A 15,986-nucleotide genomic window follows, 5' to 3' on the forward strand; every position below is an offset into this window, starting at 1 on the left:
ACTCCACGATCCAAACCAAGTGGCTCGGTTCATCATTTAATTTTTCAGTCATCCTCCATTAAGTAAGTACTACTAGCTATAGTACTAGTTATTCGTGCTCTGTTAAAGTCGACTTGAATTCCTATGCGTGCTCACAGTCTTGAAGTCGACTTGGACTCGATGCGCACGAGGAATGGGCATGCAAACCGCCAGTATCGCATACACGTGCCCTTTGCAAAAAATAGCCCCTCCCATAGCCTAGCCCTACTTTGCGCTGGGAAGCGAAGTTACCGTTCTCATGGCTACGTCAGCCACGTCTTGAATTACAACCTAAATCTTGTACCATGGGGGCTATCTTTTTTTTGACAACCAATGTCGGAAGATAGGCATATGATAAGATGCCTACGACGAGAATGAAGAATGACACGGATCTCGCACTGATGATGCCTGTTTCATGTTCGAACCTGGTAATAGTTCCGTTTGAAATGATGCCAACTTCGCAACGGCAATTAACGAAGCTCACCACTGAAGTAAACGGGGAGAGGATCGGTATCGTAAAGTGCGAGGCACCCTTCGATTTCGGGGAATCACGCAGCAGTATATAAATTAACGCAAGGAAGAGAAGTGTAAAACATGCTAAAAGGGCTACCTGAATGAATAAAATGAGCTTGCGAATGAGAACACAAGCAAGTCAATGTAACGCACGACGAACTTTTCGAGCCTGCTCTGCCGTTCTTCGCTCGCCCGCATGAGAGCCGCAAGCTGGTTCTATGTCGCGATTAATCACCGAGAACATTTTTTAGACAATGGAAATACTCACCGTCTGCTTCTCTTCCTTCCCTAGCCTCACGTCTGTCATTTCCTTCTGATACTGAACACGTGTTGTCAGCACCGTTTCAGCCACCTAGTGCACGCGCAGCCCAGTACTGCTCGACGGATGTGCGAGGCTTGGCAGCAGCAGGTGCAGAGTACCATGTCGTCTTAGGATATTCCAGCGTGTTCTTAGCGGTAGAGATTCTTTCCACAGCAAGTGAGGCACTCGCGATCTGCATCGTTCTCGATACTGGAGGTTTACTTTGAACAGATTCAGAGACCAAATGTTGGTTGTTATTATGAATGTCAGATCGAGCTGTTTGGATACTTGACGGTGGGCTGTATATCGTGGCGGGTGGCTTGGGCTTTCTGAGCTTGTTCATGGTTAGGCGTAGAGCATGAAGTGCGTAGCAGACCAATTGAAACCATGCTTCTTTGGAGCATGCTTGGCATCTCAGGCCCAGGCTTGTTGACATGCCATCACTGTAACGATTATCCGTGTCGTTGTTCGGCCGCAGCCAATGATCGGCAAGCTTGGCCAGTTCGATGAGTTCGTTCGTCTTTATCTCAATGCAATAGCAATAATGGCTGCATGAAGCTCCGGACGCTTATCAGTGGCAGGAGATCAAATCATAATACGAGTCACGTTCTATGTAAAACAGTTTCCGACAGATCTGCTCTTTCTGACCCTGACATGTCTTCATCAGCCACCCCAGTACTTCCATTCGCGCAAACTCTCGAAACCATCTCGCGTTTGGTTACCGATCCTCGCTTGTTGAAGCCACGCATCGGAATCGTGTGTGGATCTGGTCTCAGCACCCTTGTCTCGAGCTTGAAGGATGTGGTACAACTTCCGTACTCACAACTCCAGGGTTTCGGAGAGAGCACAGGTATGCGCCGATAAGGACGGTCAAATATCACTGATCTCAGAAAGACCATCTACTAAGTTGTTGGCCAAAAAAGTATGCTCGCATTCGGACTGATGGGCAAGGATAATGTACCTGTCGTCGCCATGCTCGGGCGAGTGAGTGAAGTGGAACACCACTTCGCCAGCGAGTTTACTGAAACAGAAACGATGACAGTTCCATCCGTATGAGGGCCACAAGCCAATAGTCGTGACATATGGTATCAGACTTATGAAGAGATTAGGCGTCAAAGATGTCATCAGTAAGCACACTTTTGACTCACAGACAACTTATATGTCTGATCCAATACAGTAACAAATGCTGCTGGGTCATTGACACCAGAGATACCCGTTGGAACAAGTATGATCTTTCATCCATATCAAGCCCAAGGCTGAACAATGTCGCAGTCGTCGTGATCCGTGATCACTTCGCCCTCCCAAACCTAACTGGGATGAACCCCTCGTTCGGACCCCTCGTATCCCCGGAATATGCCCGATTTATTCCTCTGGGTGACGCATACTCCCCTCGTCTACGACGCCTTGCCTTCCTTGCCTCCCACTATCTTAATTTCGACTCCTCTGCATTAGCTGAAGGGACGTATGCCTGGGTGGCAGGTCCCGCATATGAAACCCCCGCTGAAGGCCGTTTCCTGCGCAATGCAGGTGCGCACGTAGTTGGTATGAGCACCATACCCGAAGTAGTGGCTGCGCGAGAAGAGAAGCTCGAGGTCATGGTGCTGAGCCTCGCTACTAACATGGTGGTCATACCTGATACCTACAGAAGTATCAAGGCAGAGGTTGAAGCTGAGGTACGTAACCATGTAGAATAAGCACTGCGAGACTAATCGCTCCGTTGATGGTGATCTCTGTAGCTTTCTGGTCAGCGCATCGAGCTTCCTCCTGTGGGGACTGCATCGCACGAAGAAGTCCTGGAGATCGGGAGACAAAAGGCAGAGGTGATGAGGAGTCTCGTCGAGCGCATCGTGGAGCTTATCCCGGGAAACTCGTGAATGGAGTCGGATACTGTAGTCAAGACGATTTTGAATGGATTTATGATATGATGTACTTGGGAAGATTTCCTAAGATATCGCACCACTTCTGTTGCAAGCGATTAAGTCCTACGGCAGGTTCAGTATATAAGTACCTAACACGGTCTTCGGCCGTCCTTAAGTATACCATACCTGCAAATTCCTCTGCTGCGTCGTCCAAGAGCAGCTGATTATCGTCTGGCAGCACTCGGAGCATGCGCTGGCATATGCTCCTAAATCAGCCGTGACGGGGCGCCGTCATTCCATATGCCATACCCAGCCGGGCCAGCTCAAGCAAGGACATTTGCTTGAACTTCTACTCTAAGTCAAGGTAAGGTTTCCCCAGCAGCCGCTGGCTCGTTGTTAGTGTGCTCACGACCTCCCACGCGCACGCCGTGTGCTTCATTCGTACCTTCCAAGCCCACGCTTACAAAAGGCGATCAATAATTAGCATCTGTCTTGATTCTGCCACATACCAGCGTTTTTCTTCGTTTTGCTAACTAACCATGCCAGTGCAAGGAGCGACGCTCTTTACTGCTATTAGACACTCGCTGGGTCCGCAGAGCAGACCGCTGGCACGAGGCTTTGCGAATTCGATGAGCTTACGTGAGTAATTTGCATGCATCTGGTATAGGGTGGCTTGAGCCCTCGAGCTATGCCTTTGCAGTAGACGTGCTGTTTCTGCAACGCTCTTCTATCAAAACCATGCGCTGATCCGGTTCTAACAGAATATGGGAAGAAGATTGTGGTAGCGAAACCCGTCGTGGAGCTTGATGGAGATGAGATGACGAGGATTATTTGGAAAAAGATCCGGGAGGAGGTGCGTGTTGTTTGAAATGTTCTGTTACACTTTAACTCAAATGTGATTGCTACTTCAAGCTAATCCTTCCTTATTTACAACTGGACATCAAGTACTACGACCTTGGCCTCGAGTACCGTGACCAGGTACGCTCCCATTCCATCAATCCACTTTAATTTGCATATTCATGTGGTGAAAGACCAACGACAAAGTAACCGTGGAAGCCGCCAATGCCATTCTCGAGCACAAGGTCGGCATCAAGTGTGCGACAATCACGCCCGATGAGGCTCGTGTGGAGGAGTTCAAGCTCAAGGAGATGTGGAGGAGCCCGAACGGCACGGTGAGTGTTGTATCTGACAAGCAATCATCGTCAACTTCTCAACAGACGGCATAGATCCGTAACATCCTTGGCGGAACTGTGTTCCGTGAGCCCATCATATTGGATCGGATTCCCAAGCCGATTCCAGGATGGGTGAAGCCAATCGTGATTGGCCGTCATGCATGTTCGTTATTCTGTTCGTTATCTCGTGATTGCTAAGCCTGACAATGATGTAGTCGGTGACCAGGTATGAGATTTCTGAACGTAAATGGTGTACGTGTTCATGTGGGTTTAGTACCGTTCCACGGACTTCGTCGCACCGGGACCAGGGAAGCTCCAGCTTGTATACGCCCCTGCTGATGGAGGCGCCAAGACTGTCATGGACGTGTATGACTTCAAGGGAAAGGGTGTCGCCATGAGCATGTACAACACTGATGAAGTAAATCCAACAGTTCTTGCCCTGATGCGACCATTGACTATACCCGTTCTTAGTCAATAACCGGGTTTGCACATTCATCATTCAAGATGGCTCTCCTCAAGAAGATGCCCTTGGTGTGTCCGAATTTACCCGACCCGCACACACAATATTAACATTACTGTGTTTAGTTCATGTCAACAAAAAACACCATCTTGAAGAAGTATGATGGCCGCTTCAAGGACATCTTCCAAGAGATTTATGAATCGCAGTACAAGGACGCTTTCGAGAAGGTCGGTATATACTACGAGCACCGCCTTATCGACGATATGGTTGCACAAGCGATCAAGTCCTCCGGTGGTTTCGTATGGGCATGCAAGAACTACGATGGTGACGTACAGAGTGACATCCTCGCTCAGGGCTTCGGTTCCTTGGGCATGATGACCTCAGAGCTGATCACTCCTGATGGCCAGGTTGTTGAGAGTGAGGCTGCCCACGGTACCGTCACCCGACACTACCGTGAGTTCCAGAAGGGGAATGAGACGTCGACCAATCCAGTGGCGTCGATCTTTGCATGGACCCGTGGACTTCTACACCGTGCTAAGCTGGATGACAATGAAGAGCTCAGGAAGTTTTGCTTGGATCTTGAGGCTGCATGTGTGGAAACGATTGACGAGGATGGAATCATGACCAAGGATCTTGCTCTTGCTATCCACGGCAAGAACATGAAGAGAGAACATTGGGTCGTCACTGACAAGTACATGGATGCGGTGAATGTAAGTGGTGGTTATGAATACATGTACTGGAGCTAATTTTTCGTTCAGGTCAAGCTCCAGAAGAAGCTTGCTGAAGGGGCCACTGCTAAACCTTGAGCGTGTGTCGTGCATGAAGATGTATCTTTCTTATGTAAATAGAGGCAATACATGTTCAAGGAACAAATATTCTACTTTTCTATGGAACGTGCGGCGCGCGAGCGATAACGATAGCGACTGGCTTGAATAAGCGAAGCCCAAGCCAGACCGTCCAGCAAAGTGTCGCGAGGCAGATCGCGTTCTTAGCACCTGCTGCAGTCACCCGACCTTCCCGTTATGTTTAGGATACACCACTGAGCCTATATACCCAGTGGGAGTACAGGTTCTGTCACACGACTGCAACCGCATTCGATGACCGGCCAGCTGCATCCAGCAACCATGACCCACTGACAGGTTGGGGGAGGGCTAGTGGGGAAGTAGGAAGCTTCAGACCCCCAAGTTTCCTGGCCTCCAGTCTAAAGCACTCACCATTAATTAGGGACCCTTTTCGGCCGTTTCCGAACCGAAAAGGGATTTGGTGTCAGAGTAGTAGTCGGCCATGTTGAAGACGTCCCTTCGAAGAGTAACATCAAGCCATCAGAAAAAAAGTGCAGTGCGTTGCGGTCCCTCCATGCCATCGACAGTGAAAGCATGAAACAGAAGTGGAATGAACCATCAAGGGTCAGTCCGCCGTGTTGAAGACTTGACTCGAAGAGTAACCAGAGAATATCAGAAACAGACGTCATTCTGATACGGTTATCAGAGAAACATTCCAGCTCCGATGTTGTGTAGGAGTTCGGAGGGTCATACGACCACATCGGTTTGATCACCGGCCAGCGCAACGGCATGACATTTAGAACCCTTTACCCGCTCAAGTGGGTGTCGGGGATAGATGAGTGAGAGGCGGGGCCCGGGCCAAGGTTGCGCCTTGTTCACGCACACACATTTACATCAGCGCTCGGCAGTGCTACTTTACTACATCCTGTTCTAGACTCAGCCTATTACCGCTGCCTCGTAGACCCGATTAAAGGAGGTTATGGTTGTGGGCGTAATTTGTAACACTCTGCTACCGTTGGGCTCTGTTGGTACGTCCCAGCCCACGCGCGATTTTTTTTGATTCCGATTTTCTCCCAGGAAAAGGTTCCTATGGTATCATATCCATCAAGTGATACGTACGATCCCACTGGCAGTTGATGAGATTCGACGTGGCTACGCGTGACTGGGCATGATCTATCTACCTGAATATTACATATAGGCTGAGTCAAGATGGACGCTATACGTAGCATGGTGATTCGTTACTCACCAACTCCGAGTCGGCAGAAGGATACAGAAGAACCCTGGTGAGAAATCTAAATATTTATTATACAGAGCATGTCCTTGATTTTCGTCATATTACGATGCAAAGGTCGCACAATCAATGTAACGCACCCTAAAGGACTCAGATCGGGTTTCTGATGGCCTTACATCGATAATCATGTTGAAGACCGGATTTAGGCTATTCCAAATGGTATCAGGCTGTCTTCCGACTCGGAAGAAGGGTTCCACAGTGCCACAGCTCACGAATGTCAAGTTCTTCATGACCTTGGACGTCCTGCGTCTTCAACTTTGGCCCTAGCACTCCCGTCCTATGTAGAGGTCCAAATCATATTTTAAGGCAGGTTTTCAGAACGCCTACCTGTCAAGACTCCTTGGAATGTTTCGGGTGGTATGTCGCTGATGCACTGGCAATGGAGCCATATCCCCTATTGTCACCGTGCGGCGACTACTTTTTTTGTTAGTAGCCTAGTGCGTGACCATGCAATCTTTTTATAGATCAGGCTAACTTGAAACAAGGCTCCAAGGCTTAATTATATAAGGGCAGGTTGCATGGTTAATCTTGTTAGATCTGTCACCCCTCGGCGTTCTTGATTGCAATGTCCAGCATTACCTTGCCCTACGTGCCGCACCACGTTGCCGCACCTCCTACGAAGGAAAATTGTCTGTGCAAGGTATTGTGCTTAATGCAGAACACTGACTTGAATGTACGCATCGACAGTGGAGTATGCCGACCTTGCGATCATCGACATTTCGAAAGCCAGCTCCGAAGAGGGTCTCGCCGCGCTCGCGATTGAATTAAGGGAGGCTCTCCTGAAATTCGGGTTCTTCTATGTCGTGAACCATGGATATTCGCAAACTCAAGCAAGATAATTTTCTCATGTCACATAGATTGTTAATAACATCTCGTCTCAGACAGCTCGCATGTTTGACATTGCAGACGTGCCCTTCTCGGCCGTCACTGACGGCGAGAAGCAACTTTATGCTTCGACAAGAAAGCAAAATGGAATGCTCCAAGGATATACATTATTGCAGTATGCGGTACGTAGCAGTTGTGTATCGCACAACAGAGGAATATTTGATTTTGTCAAACAATAGGATAACGATGGTCAAGTGCGCGACCAGCTTGAACAATATTGTAGTGAGCAGCGCGCATTGATTTTTATAGACTCGCCTCACATTTTCTAGTCAATCGCGATGTGACCAAGCGAAAGCACCCAGAAGCCCTCGTCCCTCTCCTCCCAGAAATACAGGAGTTTAGCAAACACAACTATTTCAACGTGTTGACACCTATCCTGAGGTAAAGATATATACTAGTGTGCTCAGGAAGACTCGCTGATTTTTTTCTCTCAGGCTTATTGCCTGCAGCCTTGAGCTACCAGAAGATACATTGTTGAACAAACATGTCCTTGACGCCGTCGACGAGTCAGCTGGTGAACATATACATTTTAAACAGTTTGTGTCGTTACTAACCTGTCGATCAGTTAGGTTCATCAAGTAGCAAGTACTTCCTTGTATTTCTACGCTTCGCAGGCTTATGTGGCGTAGCTACCCACGAACAGAGGAAGAAGAAGCCAAAACAAAGAACGTTTGGCTGAAGGGCCATACAGGTCAGTAATCTTATCGCGAAGATACTGTACTCACAGTGTTGCCACAAGATTTCGGAAGCATTACGATTTTATGGAGTCAGCCTGTCGCCGCACTGCAAATCCAGACCCGTGAAGGCAAGTGGCGTTGGATCCGTCACATGGAAAATGCGCTTGTGGGTAATCAAGTTCTATGTCCCAATCCATGACATGATGAGCAGTCTATAGGTGGTTAACGTAGGCGATGCAATGGAATTCCTTACTGGCGGGTACTACAAAGGCACGATCCATCGCGTTGTCCAGCCCGCGGTGGACCAGCGGAACTACACTCGTCTCGGGGTATTCTACTTTGCCATACCTAACGACGATATTAAGTTGGTGCCAATGGTTGAAAGCCCGGTCTTGCAGAGAGTGGGAATTCAGGGACGCTGCGAAGATAGTGAGGCACCGACGATGGAAGATTGGAGGAAAGCGAGGACGATGGCTTATGGTCAGTCGAAACTGAAGAATGGAAAAGAAGATGGCATAGAAGAAGAGGTCATCCACGGGGTGAAAATCAAGCATTATAACTAAAGCTACAGCTTGTATGATGATAAGTTTTGTCTCTTTCTGGGCGATGGAGGTTACTCCAAAATATTGATGTACAGGTTAACAAATGCAAGACAGGTCTAGTGCAGGAGACCATTAACGCGAGAATCCCATCCAAACCACTACGAAAAAGTGGGTCCATGCCAATAGTATACGTCTACCGACAACACATTACGGTACAGGCAGTGGAAGTCCTAGAACACTGCAATCGTATATAGCAGAACATATGAACTATCAATCACTAGACTGTTCTGTGTAACTTCAAGCACAAATATATAGGTGGCACCATCCCTAAAGTTCAATATGTGCCCAGTGGTATCATTAGGCTATAAAAACTAGATTCAGTGTAACGTAGTGAACTAAAAGCTATGTCAACAATGAATATTGAAATGGGCTTAGTGGTCGTGGATGGGTTCGATGAATGATGATACAGGCAAATAAATTACATGTAGGCCTTCAGAGAAAAGATCAAGCGAGCGTCATACCAGCAGATCTTTCATTCCAATGCGTACGCTCCCTCGGAAGGGTAGACCCAAAAGGTCCATTCCTGTGGCTGTGTCATCGTGATCACGAAACGGTAATCCGAGGATGTGCACCCCAACATCAGTAGTTCCCTGTAAGCCAGCTAGTGCACCATGGGTACCAAATACAACCTGCAACCAATCCTGCATGAATGAGGTTGCGCAAAAAAGAGTACTACACATACCTTGCTAATGAAATTACTGAATTGTTTCTGCCTACCAGGAAGCACCTCTAACGGGACATCGACCATATCTGCGGTGACTGCAAATATGGAGCCTTCTCCTTCGGCGTCGACTTGAACGCTTGTCGCTTCCAACCAATCTTCAGGTCGTATATGACCAAATGCGCGTTCTGGAAGTGGATCCGGTAATTCTTCTTTGTCTTTCTGTTGGGGTAAAAGAAGTGTAGGCAATTCGTGTGCTTCCCCGTCGAAGACCAGAACATCAGGAAATACGCGGGTAACATCTAGCGTAAGGTCCATTCCTTTAGGAAGTACTATGCGAGCGAACACCGAACCACTCGCAAGAAAACCGGTGCTAGCAGAGTTGGGTTTGATCTTCATATCGTGAATTGTCACATTGCGCAGTATTTGTGGTTTGGAACTGGGGGCCGGAAATTCCATGTCCAGCGCAAAAGATGGGAATAGTGGACATGCGACAGATACGGGGTTAGGTTCGAGGGAGAGGAATCTACTAATGAAAGCAGAAATGGGTGCGGAATGATGAGGGGGGAGGGGTAGGACGCTTCCAGAGATAGTAAGCGTGATGTTGGGGTGGGTTAGCATGAACGGGTCGGTGTGGACCGATACCATCGGTACTAATGAATGATTTTCACTGGGGAGCGAAATTATGAACGGAAGTGAGGGTGCAGTTAGGTTTATTATAGGTGGCACGGGATTGACGACAGTTGCAAGGGCATGTACAGTTACGTCTTTAGCTTCAGACTCCACGCCGAAAGACTGCAACGTGATCAGCTGCGAAATGGATGGTAGGGGTACGTCCTTGCCCGGGGTAGGCAAGCCAGGGATTGGCGGAACTGCCAGTATTGCTGTAGCACTCTAAACAAGTTAACAGATAATAAAGACTCACGTTTCATAGATAACTGAGTTTGTATACTTGATCTCTGGAGCTTTAGAATTTGCCTCCAACCGCCTTTGTCCGTGGAGCCCCCAGAGATGATCACGCTAGGAATAGAGGCATGTACAGACGCAGCACCCAAATGCCAGGAGTCGTGCACGAACTGGTTTATATCGGACGCGTTCTGCGTGGGGACGACAAAAAGAGTCAAAGACAACGGGGATAACCACGAATCGTCATATGGGGGATTGGCGGTGAGAGGAAGTTCAAATGGTGGGGAATCGAGCGTGGCTAAAAGCGCCTGTCGCTGAGAAAAGATTTGAGTGGTGGACACATCCACTGTGACTCTATCTAGAATATTGACGCCCCATCGACCAAACGACTTCCACATGTCGTAGAATGTTCCTTCGTCACCATCCGTATCGACTCCCATGATTGATCCCGCATTAATCCCAGCTCTTGCTCGTACTTGTATCCATGTCCCGCCGTCTGCTGTAACATTGAGTACGCTCACCCGATACGGCCCTTGTATCACCAGCGCATTCTCTAAGATGTCTTCTGGGGACACGTCCGACAACCTGGCGGCATAAGAGTATGCCAACAGAGCAAGCAGCAAAAATATTAAGATGCAGGAAGACAGAGATATCAGGAAAACAAATGTAAGCTTGGACAAAAGCCTTCGCCGAGCGTCCGAGCTACTTTCGAGGTCGACGTCTTCATCGTGTACAACACGTGGTTGACTGGGACTCGGAGCAGCATCACTGTGATGTAGTAGTAGAGGTGTTCGCTCTGAAGGTTCAGGATGCTTGGCCTTTCCTTTTCCTTTGATACATGAGGAAGAACTGCCGTTTTCCGTAGGCGTCATGAATTCAGTAGTCGTCAGGGAGGAGTAGAGTAGAGCTTGATCAGCTCAACTGCTCTGGGCCTATAGCTACGCAAGTCCAAAAAGGGCCCAGTCTATTATTACAAGTTTACAACCAGCGCTTATATAAAACGATTATTAGCCTACCATGCTGCCCGGCAGCCCAGGTCACGACTCTCTAGCAGGGTCGTGCATGACCCATACACGATGTCACTGTACAACCAACGGTACCTAGTAATTACTCCGAATGACTTTTATTTCCCGAGCTGATTGGATTTGCCGGTCTGCGGCAAACACGCTCCTTGGAGACTTGCTCCATCATTGATGTCATCGATGAGAGTGCGTGCAATATCTCTTGCACTGTCCAATCCATAATATTGACTTCAAGCAAGCGGGTTTGAGAGGCGTTCTCGTACAAACTACCACTGAGATCCAGTCTGTTTAGCAGAGCAGAGTCCCCATGATGCACGGACTCCCATGACCCTATGACAGCCAGTAGGTGGTCTCCCAAATCTAGATATGCATAATGTGTTGTCAGATTCTTAGCATGCGGACCGTGAACATGCATCACAGGCTCACTTCTTTCGGAAAGCCCGCTGTGTGCACAAGAAAGGAGGTTGTCCCCTTCATTCTGACTTTGGCCTCCCATCCTTTTTCACATATTGGTGGACACAATTCCACAGTAGCCTGTCGTCCGTGACTCTGGAATAGCTGTCCTCCCCTTGCCGGGCCTCTTGTTCCATGAGTTTGAGTCCCAGTTTCTTGATATTTCTCTCGGTTCTTTTAGAAAAGCGAAGACGTGGCTCGGGAACTGAAGTAATTGGAGTTCCTCTGGAATTGGCGGCAGGTATGATATTGTGTCAAGTAAGTTATCAGTCCAGGGCCTGAAGGGTAGGGGTGCGACTTTGACGCGCCCCTTATACTTCAATGGCACCCATGGGCGCGGTTTGGCGGACGTCCGGAGGGTCGTAGGAGTGTAAGGAAACTTTGAGGAGAGCATGAATGCTGTTTAAAGCTTGCACACACGAACTGGACCTGTAAGAGTGGTTAATGGTTAAGAACAGAGTGAGAGAGGAGGTGAGATTTATGTCAAGGGAAGTCGCGTTGTCGATTAAGCATAGTTTTATCACAAATGTTATCAGGAGTTTCACTGTAACTAGAGGTCGATTTAGCAACGCCAAGTATTGGCTCTATGTCATGTGCGACGGTTGCCACAAGTAAAGGCACAGTATGCAAAATTCATGAGTAGGGATTATCAGACGCCTATGAATAATACACATACGATCAGTTGATATAACGTCCGAATCTTAAACGACCCACCACCACCATCTATCCAGCAAGCCTTGACTTTCTCTTTAACCTCCTCCATCCGCCCACTACCACTCCCTTTCGCCCTCCCAAACACCACCACCTTTCCCACCTGGCCCGCACGTCCAGCACAACCAGCACGATGCAAAAAATCAATCAAATTCCTCGGCTCGTCAACAATGAACACATGCTTGATCATAGGCGAAAAATATAGCCCACGGGAAAGAAGCGAGGTCGTGACAAGCACATGAGGTGTCTGAGCCGGATGACACACACCCGGACCCGTCTGGACAGGCCCCAAGGACCCGTCGAGATGATGATTCGACCCTCGTTTCTGCATTTCCACACCACCGGTGAGCGCGACGCGTTTGATCCCGCAGCCGTCGAGGAATGCAGCCAGTTGCTCGACTTTGCTGGATTTGTTGCAGAAGACGAGGAGCTTGGAGAGTTTGATGGGGCCGAAACCGGTTGCGGTCTTGGAGTGCACGAGGGCATCTTTGGCCCATACGCGACGGATGCGGCGCTCGATGTCTGCATTTTTGTTCCCGCGTGTCTATGAGGTGTGTTCAGTGCGAAGGGTCGGAGGGAGGTGATGCAGCGGTGGGGATGCAATGCGGGTAAGGGATGCATGATAGTTTGAAAGATAGGTAGCAAGGGACCTGGGAATTGTTGCACTGGTGGGAAGGAAGTTGAACGGGTAGGAGATTGTTGTAGTTGTTGCATCCAAATCCAGAGTCGAGGATAGAGCCGAGGAAGGGATTACTGGGACAGGTGAACCACGGGCTGCAGTAATATCACCAAGAAGCATGCGAGTGGATTCTTGAAAGTCCGGATCTGTACAATGTCAGTAAACATATGCATGGCTTGAGTGAAACACGCACCGAAGAGGACGTCTGCCTCGTCTACAAGGACCGTGACCCGAGAATAGTCGTCCTTCTTCCATCAGTTTGAATCCCAGTTTCTTGATATCCCTCTCAACTCTTTTCGAAGAACGAGGGGGCGGCTCAGGAACTGGAGTATTTGGAGTGACTCTGGGATTGGTTGCAGGTATGATATCGTGTCGAGTAAGTCCGGGGTTTGAAGGGTGGGACTTCGACGCGCCCCTCATGGCACTTCAAGCTTCAATGGCGCCCACAGGCGCAGTTTCAAGATGTCACGAACCGCCGGAGGGTCGAGAAGCGTAAATGAGGAGGGCATAAATGCTGCTTAGGATTTTAGCACACACGAACTGGACCCCAGTGGCTGAGTAGGCTAACGGTGAAGAACAGAGTAGGAGAGCAGGCAAAATTTGAAGGAAGGTTATGTTGTTCAAGATTAAGCGTAGTTAGATGGTTGTAAACAATATGCATGTATCGTGAAATCTATGTCCCACAAAAACTTACATAAAGAGTTAGAGTTGTGTCGGAAGAATGTTGGGACTTGGGAGAATGGCGCAGTGGGAAAGTCCAAAAGCATCCTAGCTAGGGTACATTTCGGCAAAGGTACGCAAATGTACTGTATATCGGTTTTATGTATGCATCATATGTTGAACGGATCATATCAACCAACCCCACGCTCAGCGTGCGCAAGAGAGTCAGATGCGTACGATCACCCATGAAATTTTGAAACAGTGTCCTCTATATATATAGATACAAGCGCACTGCAGGTTTTCGTGGCGAGCGTGCCGCTAGTTGCATGAACTCTTGGCTAATCATAGATTCCGTGACGTTGAGCAGATTCAACGATCAGTATGATTGATCGTTGAATCTGCTCAACGTCATGAAATCCGCTCAACCCCCACACATTGTTACAAGTATGTACGGTCACAATCACCAACATCAACGCGGAGATGCCCCATTAGGTTCTTCTGATTGGCAACGCTGGCACCCGCATTTGAAAAACCAACTGTTTTCTAGATCCTGTCTGCGCTGCGCAATGGCTTGACTGGTATCGATATAGCTAATGCAGAGCTCCTCGCCGATTTCGACTGAACGAGAGGTAGTGAAGTGGATAGTGCGTCCGACGCGTGTCTTTTTGACATTTGGGCAGCAACCTTCATGAGCCGACGCGTTGAGTAAGAAGAGGGCTTACGAAGAAGTGAGTTCTTACTGTGATTAAAATAACTCGCGCCTACCCAAAGGCCCCATCCGAGCATTTCATCTCTGTGATCTCCATCCCAAATCCCGAAGGCATTTCCGGTGTCGCGCGCAAGGATATGTCGAGCCGTAGGAACGTACAATCTGAGATGCTTTGGAAGTGAATGACACAAAAAAGCGTATACACGGAGATGCGCCGCAAGAATATAAGGCCGTAGACTAACGTTCGAGAGCTCGCTGCTCTGGAGATCAAGAACTTCTGTCCATGGATCTAAGGTGGATATTATCGAAGAAGTTGTGAGACTGGCAAGACGGTGATCAAATACATATCGCTGGATGATGGCCGACGCAACTGAGCGCGATATTTCGAGTTCCATATCTTCTAAATTCATCGTTGAGCAGTACGAAGAAAGACGAGCACGAGAGGAAACCAATTCCTCGACATCCCCCCAGGCTTTGTCGATGTAATCTTGCGTGATTTGCGCAGGAGGACCATTTGGCAATATCGGATCGTAGCCGTCCCTGGCTGAATTCCTCCGAGTGGCTATCTTTGCTTTGCCAAGAAGAGCATTGATATCTGCTATCAAGGGACCTATCACCCCACTTTCCCATGTGACCTTGCATTCATCTGTACAGAACCAAACAGTCTCTGCAGTTACCCTACAACTTCTGATACTCCAAGTCCGTGGATCACCAATACTTCGAAAAGTACTTGCTGCATACGCGAAACACTGAGCACAGACCTCCCTGCGATAATCTTTATAAATCACATGTGCAAAAGGAGCTTCACATGTAAAGATGCTGGTCCCCTCAGCAATGGGCTGGATAGGAAAGAGAGAACGTCCCCCGTGTGGTGTGGTGCGCAGGCCGATCAGTGACCGAGTCATTTAAGATCCTTCTAGCTTCTGGGCGCGAAGGAAGGTACACCGAAGATAGCCGGCCAGATGAAGTAGCAGAAACTTGTTCGCTACTATTTTTTAAGTTGAGCAATTCGGACGTTCAGCTGTCACGCGTCACATTTTCGTTGTGACAATAGATGACCCGAGGGCCGACTGACGCGCGACGGGGACTCCGTGTACCTTCGGAAGAGGGAGAGGATATCCGGGGTAATATGCTGCACGTGTATTGTCCATCGTGGCTGATTGGCAGGACAGACACCGATCCACACGCAGTGAGAGAGAGCCTGTGCTAGGCTGCTAGAGGAAAATCAGGGGGTTAATAATATGGATATTGATGAGAAGTACTCAGGGTACACGAGTCTCAAAGCAGCACACCACCGCTCCTTTTTGCACGAGACAAACTCATCGAATGTCAACTGACACATGGCCAGGCCCGCTTGTAGAATTGATTTTTCTGCAAAGAGCCTTTCGACCCGTTTACAAAATATGTTCATTTACAACTGTAATCATCATCGTCTAAATTACAGAGATTATTAGGTTTATGTCGTTACGATCTCGACCACTTCAAGTTCGAACACACACACAGTACTAACTTCGGGCTTCCTCCGATACGCGCGTTTCATAGTCAGTACATTCCAAACTGCGCCGTTTGCCTTTGTGATTATGCTAGCTACCTCGCGAGATAATGTAGACCCGAGTGCCATCACT

The 15,986-nt window shown here is 48.5% G+C and overlaps 7 protein-coding genes across 7 annotated transcripts; 3 read left to right on the forward strand and 4 right to left on the reverse strand.

Moving 5' to 3' along the window:
• Positions 1 to 35: 35 nt before the first annotated feature.
• On the reverse strand, positions 36 to 1,760 carry F5891DRAFT_1034357 (uncharacterized protein). The gene is made up of 6 exons (XM_041361752.1): positions 1,740 to 1,760; positions 1,500 to 1,682; positions 915 to 1,445; positions 800 to 883; positions 685 to 741; positions 36 to 628 (listed from the first exon to the last, which is right to left on the reverse strand). Exons 3-6 carry the CDS (start codon positions 1,266 to 1,268, stop codon positions 287 to 289), a joined length of 837 nt encoding a protein of 278 aa, XP_041225699.1. The 5' UTR covers positions 1,269 to 1,445; positions 1,500 to 1,682; positions 1,740 to 1,760; the 3' UTR covers positions 36 to 286.
• F5891DRAFT_952658 (nucleoside phosphorylase domain-containing protein) lies at positions 1,487 to 2,706 on the forward strand (the record flags this gene model as incomplete). The annotated part of the gene is made up of 6 exons (XM_041375125.1): positions 1,487 to 1,682; positions 1,740 to 1,816; positions 1,875 to 1,959; positions 2,010 to 2,057; positions 2,105 to 2,505; positions 2,569 to 2,706. 6 exons carry the CDS (start codon positions 1,487 to 1,489, stop codon positions 2,704 to 2,706), a joined length of 945 nt encoding a protein of 314 aa, XP_041225700.1.
• Positions 2,707 to 3,230: 524 nt separating this feature from the next.
• Positions 3,231 to 5,129, forward strand: F5891DRAFT_1227707 (isocitrate dehydrogenase; the record flags this gene model as incomplete). The annotated part of the gene is made up of 10 exons (XM_041369524.1): positions 3,231 to 3,330; positions 3,453 to 3,544; positions 3,604 to 3,669; positions 3,723 to 3,863; positions 3,918 to 4,026; positions 4,079 to 4,089; positions 4,138 to 4,281; positions 4,335 to 4,394; positions 4,449 to 5,033; positions 5,082 to 5,129. The coding sequence occupies 10 exons, from the start codon at positions 3,231 to 3,233 to the stop codon at positions 5,127 to 5,129; spliced, it is 1,356 nt and encodes a 451-aa protein (XP_041225701.1).
• Positions 5,130 to 6,656: 1,527 nt separating this feature from the next.
• On the forward strand, positions 6,657 to 8,739 carry F5891DRAFT_322195 (Clavaminate synthase-like protein). Its single transcript, XM_041371337.1, has 11 exons — positions 6,657 to 6,833; positions 6,882 to 7,025; positions 7,084 to 7,226; positions 7,278 to 7,403; positions 7,461 to 7,503; positions 7,551 to 7,662; positions 7,716 to 7,795; positions 7,847 to 7,862; positions 7,911 to 7,972; positions 8,021 to 8,124; positions 8,177 to 8,739. Exons 2-11 carry the CDS (start codon positions 6,962 to 6,964, stop codon positions 8,519 to 8,521), a joined length of 1,095 nt encoding a protein of 364 aa, XP_041225702.1. The 5' UTR covers positions 6,657 to 6,833; positions 6,882 to 6,961; the 3' UTR covers positions 8,522 to 8,739.
• A 24-nt stretch (positions 8,740 to 8,763) lies between these two features.
• On the reverse strand, positions 8,764 to 11,163 carry F5891DRAFT_322411 (uncharacterized protein). Its single transcript, XM_041371338.1, has 3 exons — positions 10,147 to 11,163; positions 9,243 to 10,093; positions 8,764 to 9,189 (listed from the first exon to the last, which is right to left on the reverse strand). Exons 1-3 carry the CDS (start codon positions 10,997 to 10,999, stop codon positions 9,016 to 9,018), a joined length of 1,878 nt encoding a protein of 625 aa, XP_041225703.1. The 5' UTR covers positions 11,000 to 11,163; the 3' UTR covers positions 8,764 to 9,015.
• A 750-nt stretch (positions 11,164 to 11,913) lies between these two features.
• F5891DRAFT_1227728 (uncharacterized protein) lies at positions 11,914 to 13,751 on the reverse strand (the record flags this gene model as incomplete). The annotated part of the gene is made up of 5 exons (XM_041369525.1): positions 13,284 to 13,751; positions 13,186 to 13,237; positions 13,068 to 13,138; positions 12,317 to 12,857; positions 11,914 to 12,152 (listed from the first exon to the last, which is right to left on the reverse strand). The coding sequence occupies exons 1-5, from the start codon at positions 13,410 to 13,412 to the stop codon at positions 11,914 to 11,916; spliced, it is 1,032 nt and encodes a 343-aa protein (XP_041225704.1). The 5' UTR covers positions 13,413 to 13,751.
• A 311-nt stretch (positions 13,752 to 14,062) lies between these two features.
• On the reverse strand, positions 14,063 to 15,374 carry F5891DRAFT_1034385 (SET domain-containing protein). The gene is made up of 2 exons (XM_041361753.1): positions 14,393 to 15,374; positions 14,063 to 14,336 (listed from the first exon to the last, which is right to left on the reverse strand). The coding sequence occupies exons 1-2, from the start codon at positions 15,264 to 15,266 to the stop codon at positions 14,122 to 14,124; spliced, it is 1,089 nt and encodes a 362-aa protein (XP_041225705.1). The 5' UTR covers positions 15,267 to 15,374; the 3' UTR covers positions 14,063 to 14,121.
• Between the last annotated feature and the right edge of the window lie 612 nt (positions 15,375 to 15,986).

The sequence above is a fragment of the Suillus fuscotomentosus genome, assembly GCF_016647785.1.
Source record: "Suillus fuscotomentosus strain FC203 chromosome Unknown F5891scaffold_28, whole genome shotgun sequence".
Classification (NCBI taxonomy): Eukaryota; Fungi; Basidiomycota; class Agaricomycetes; order Boletales; family Suillaceae; genus Suillus; species Suillus fuscotomentosus.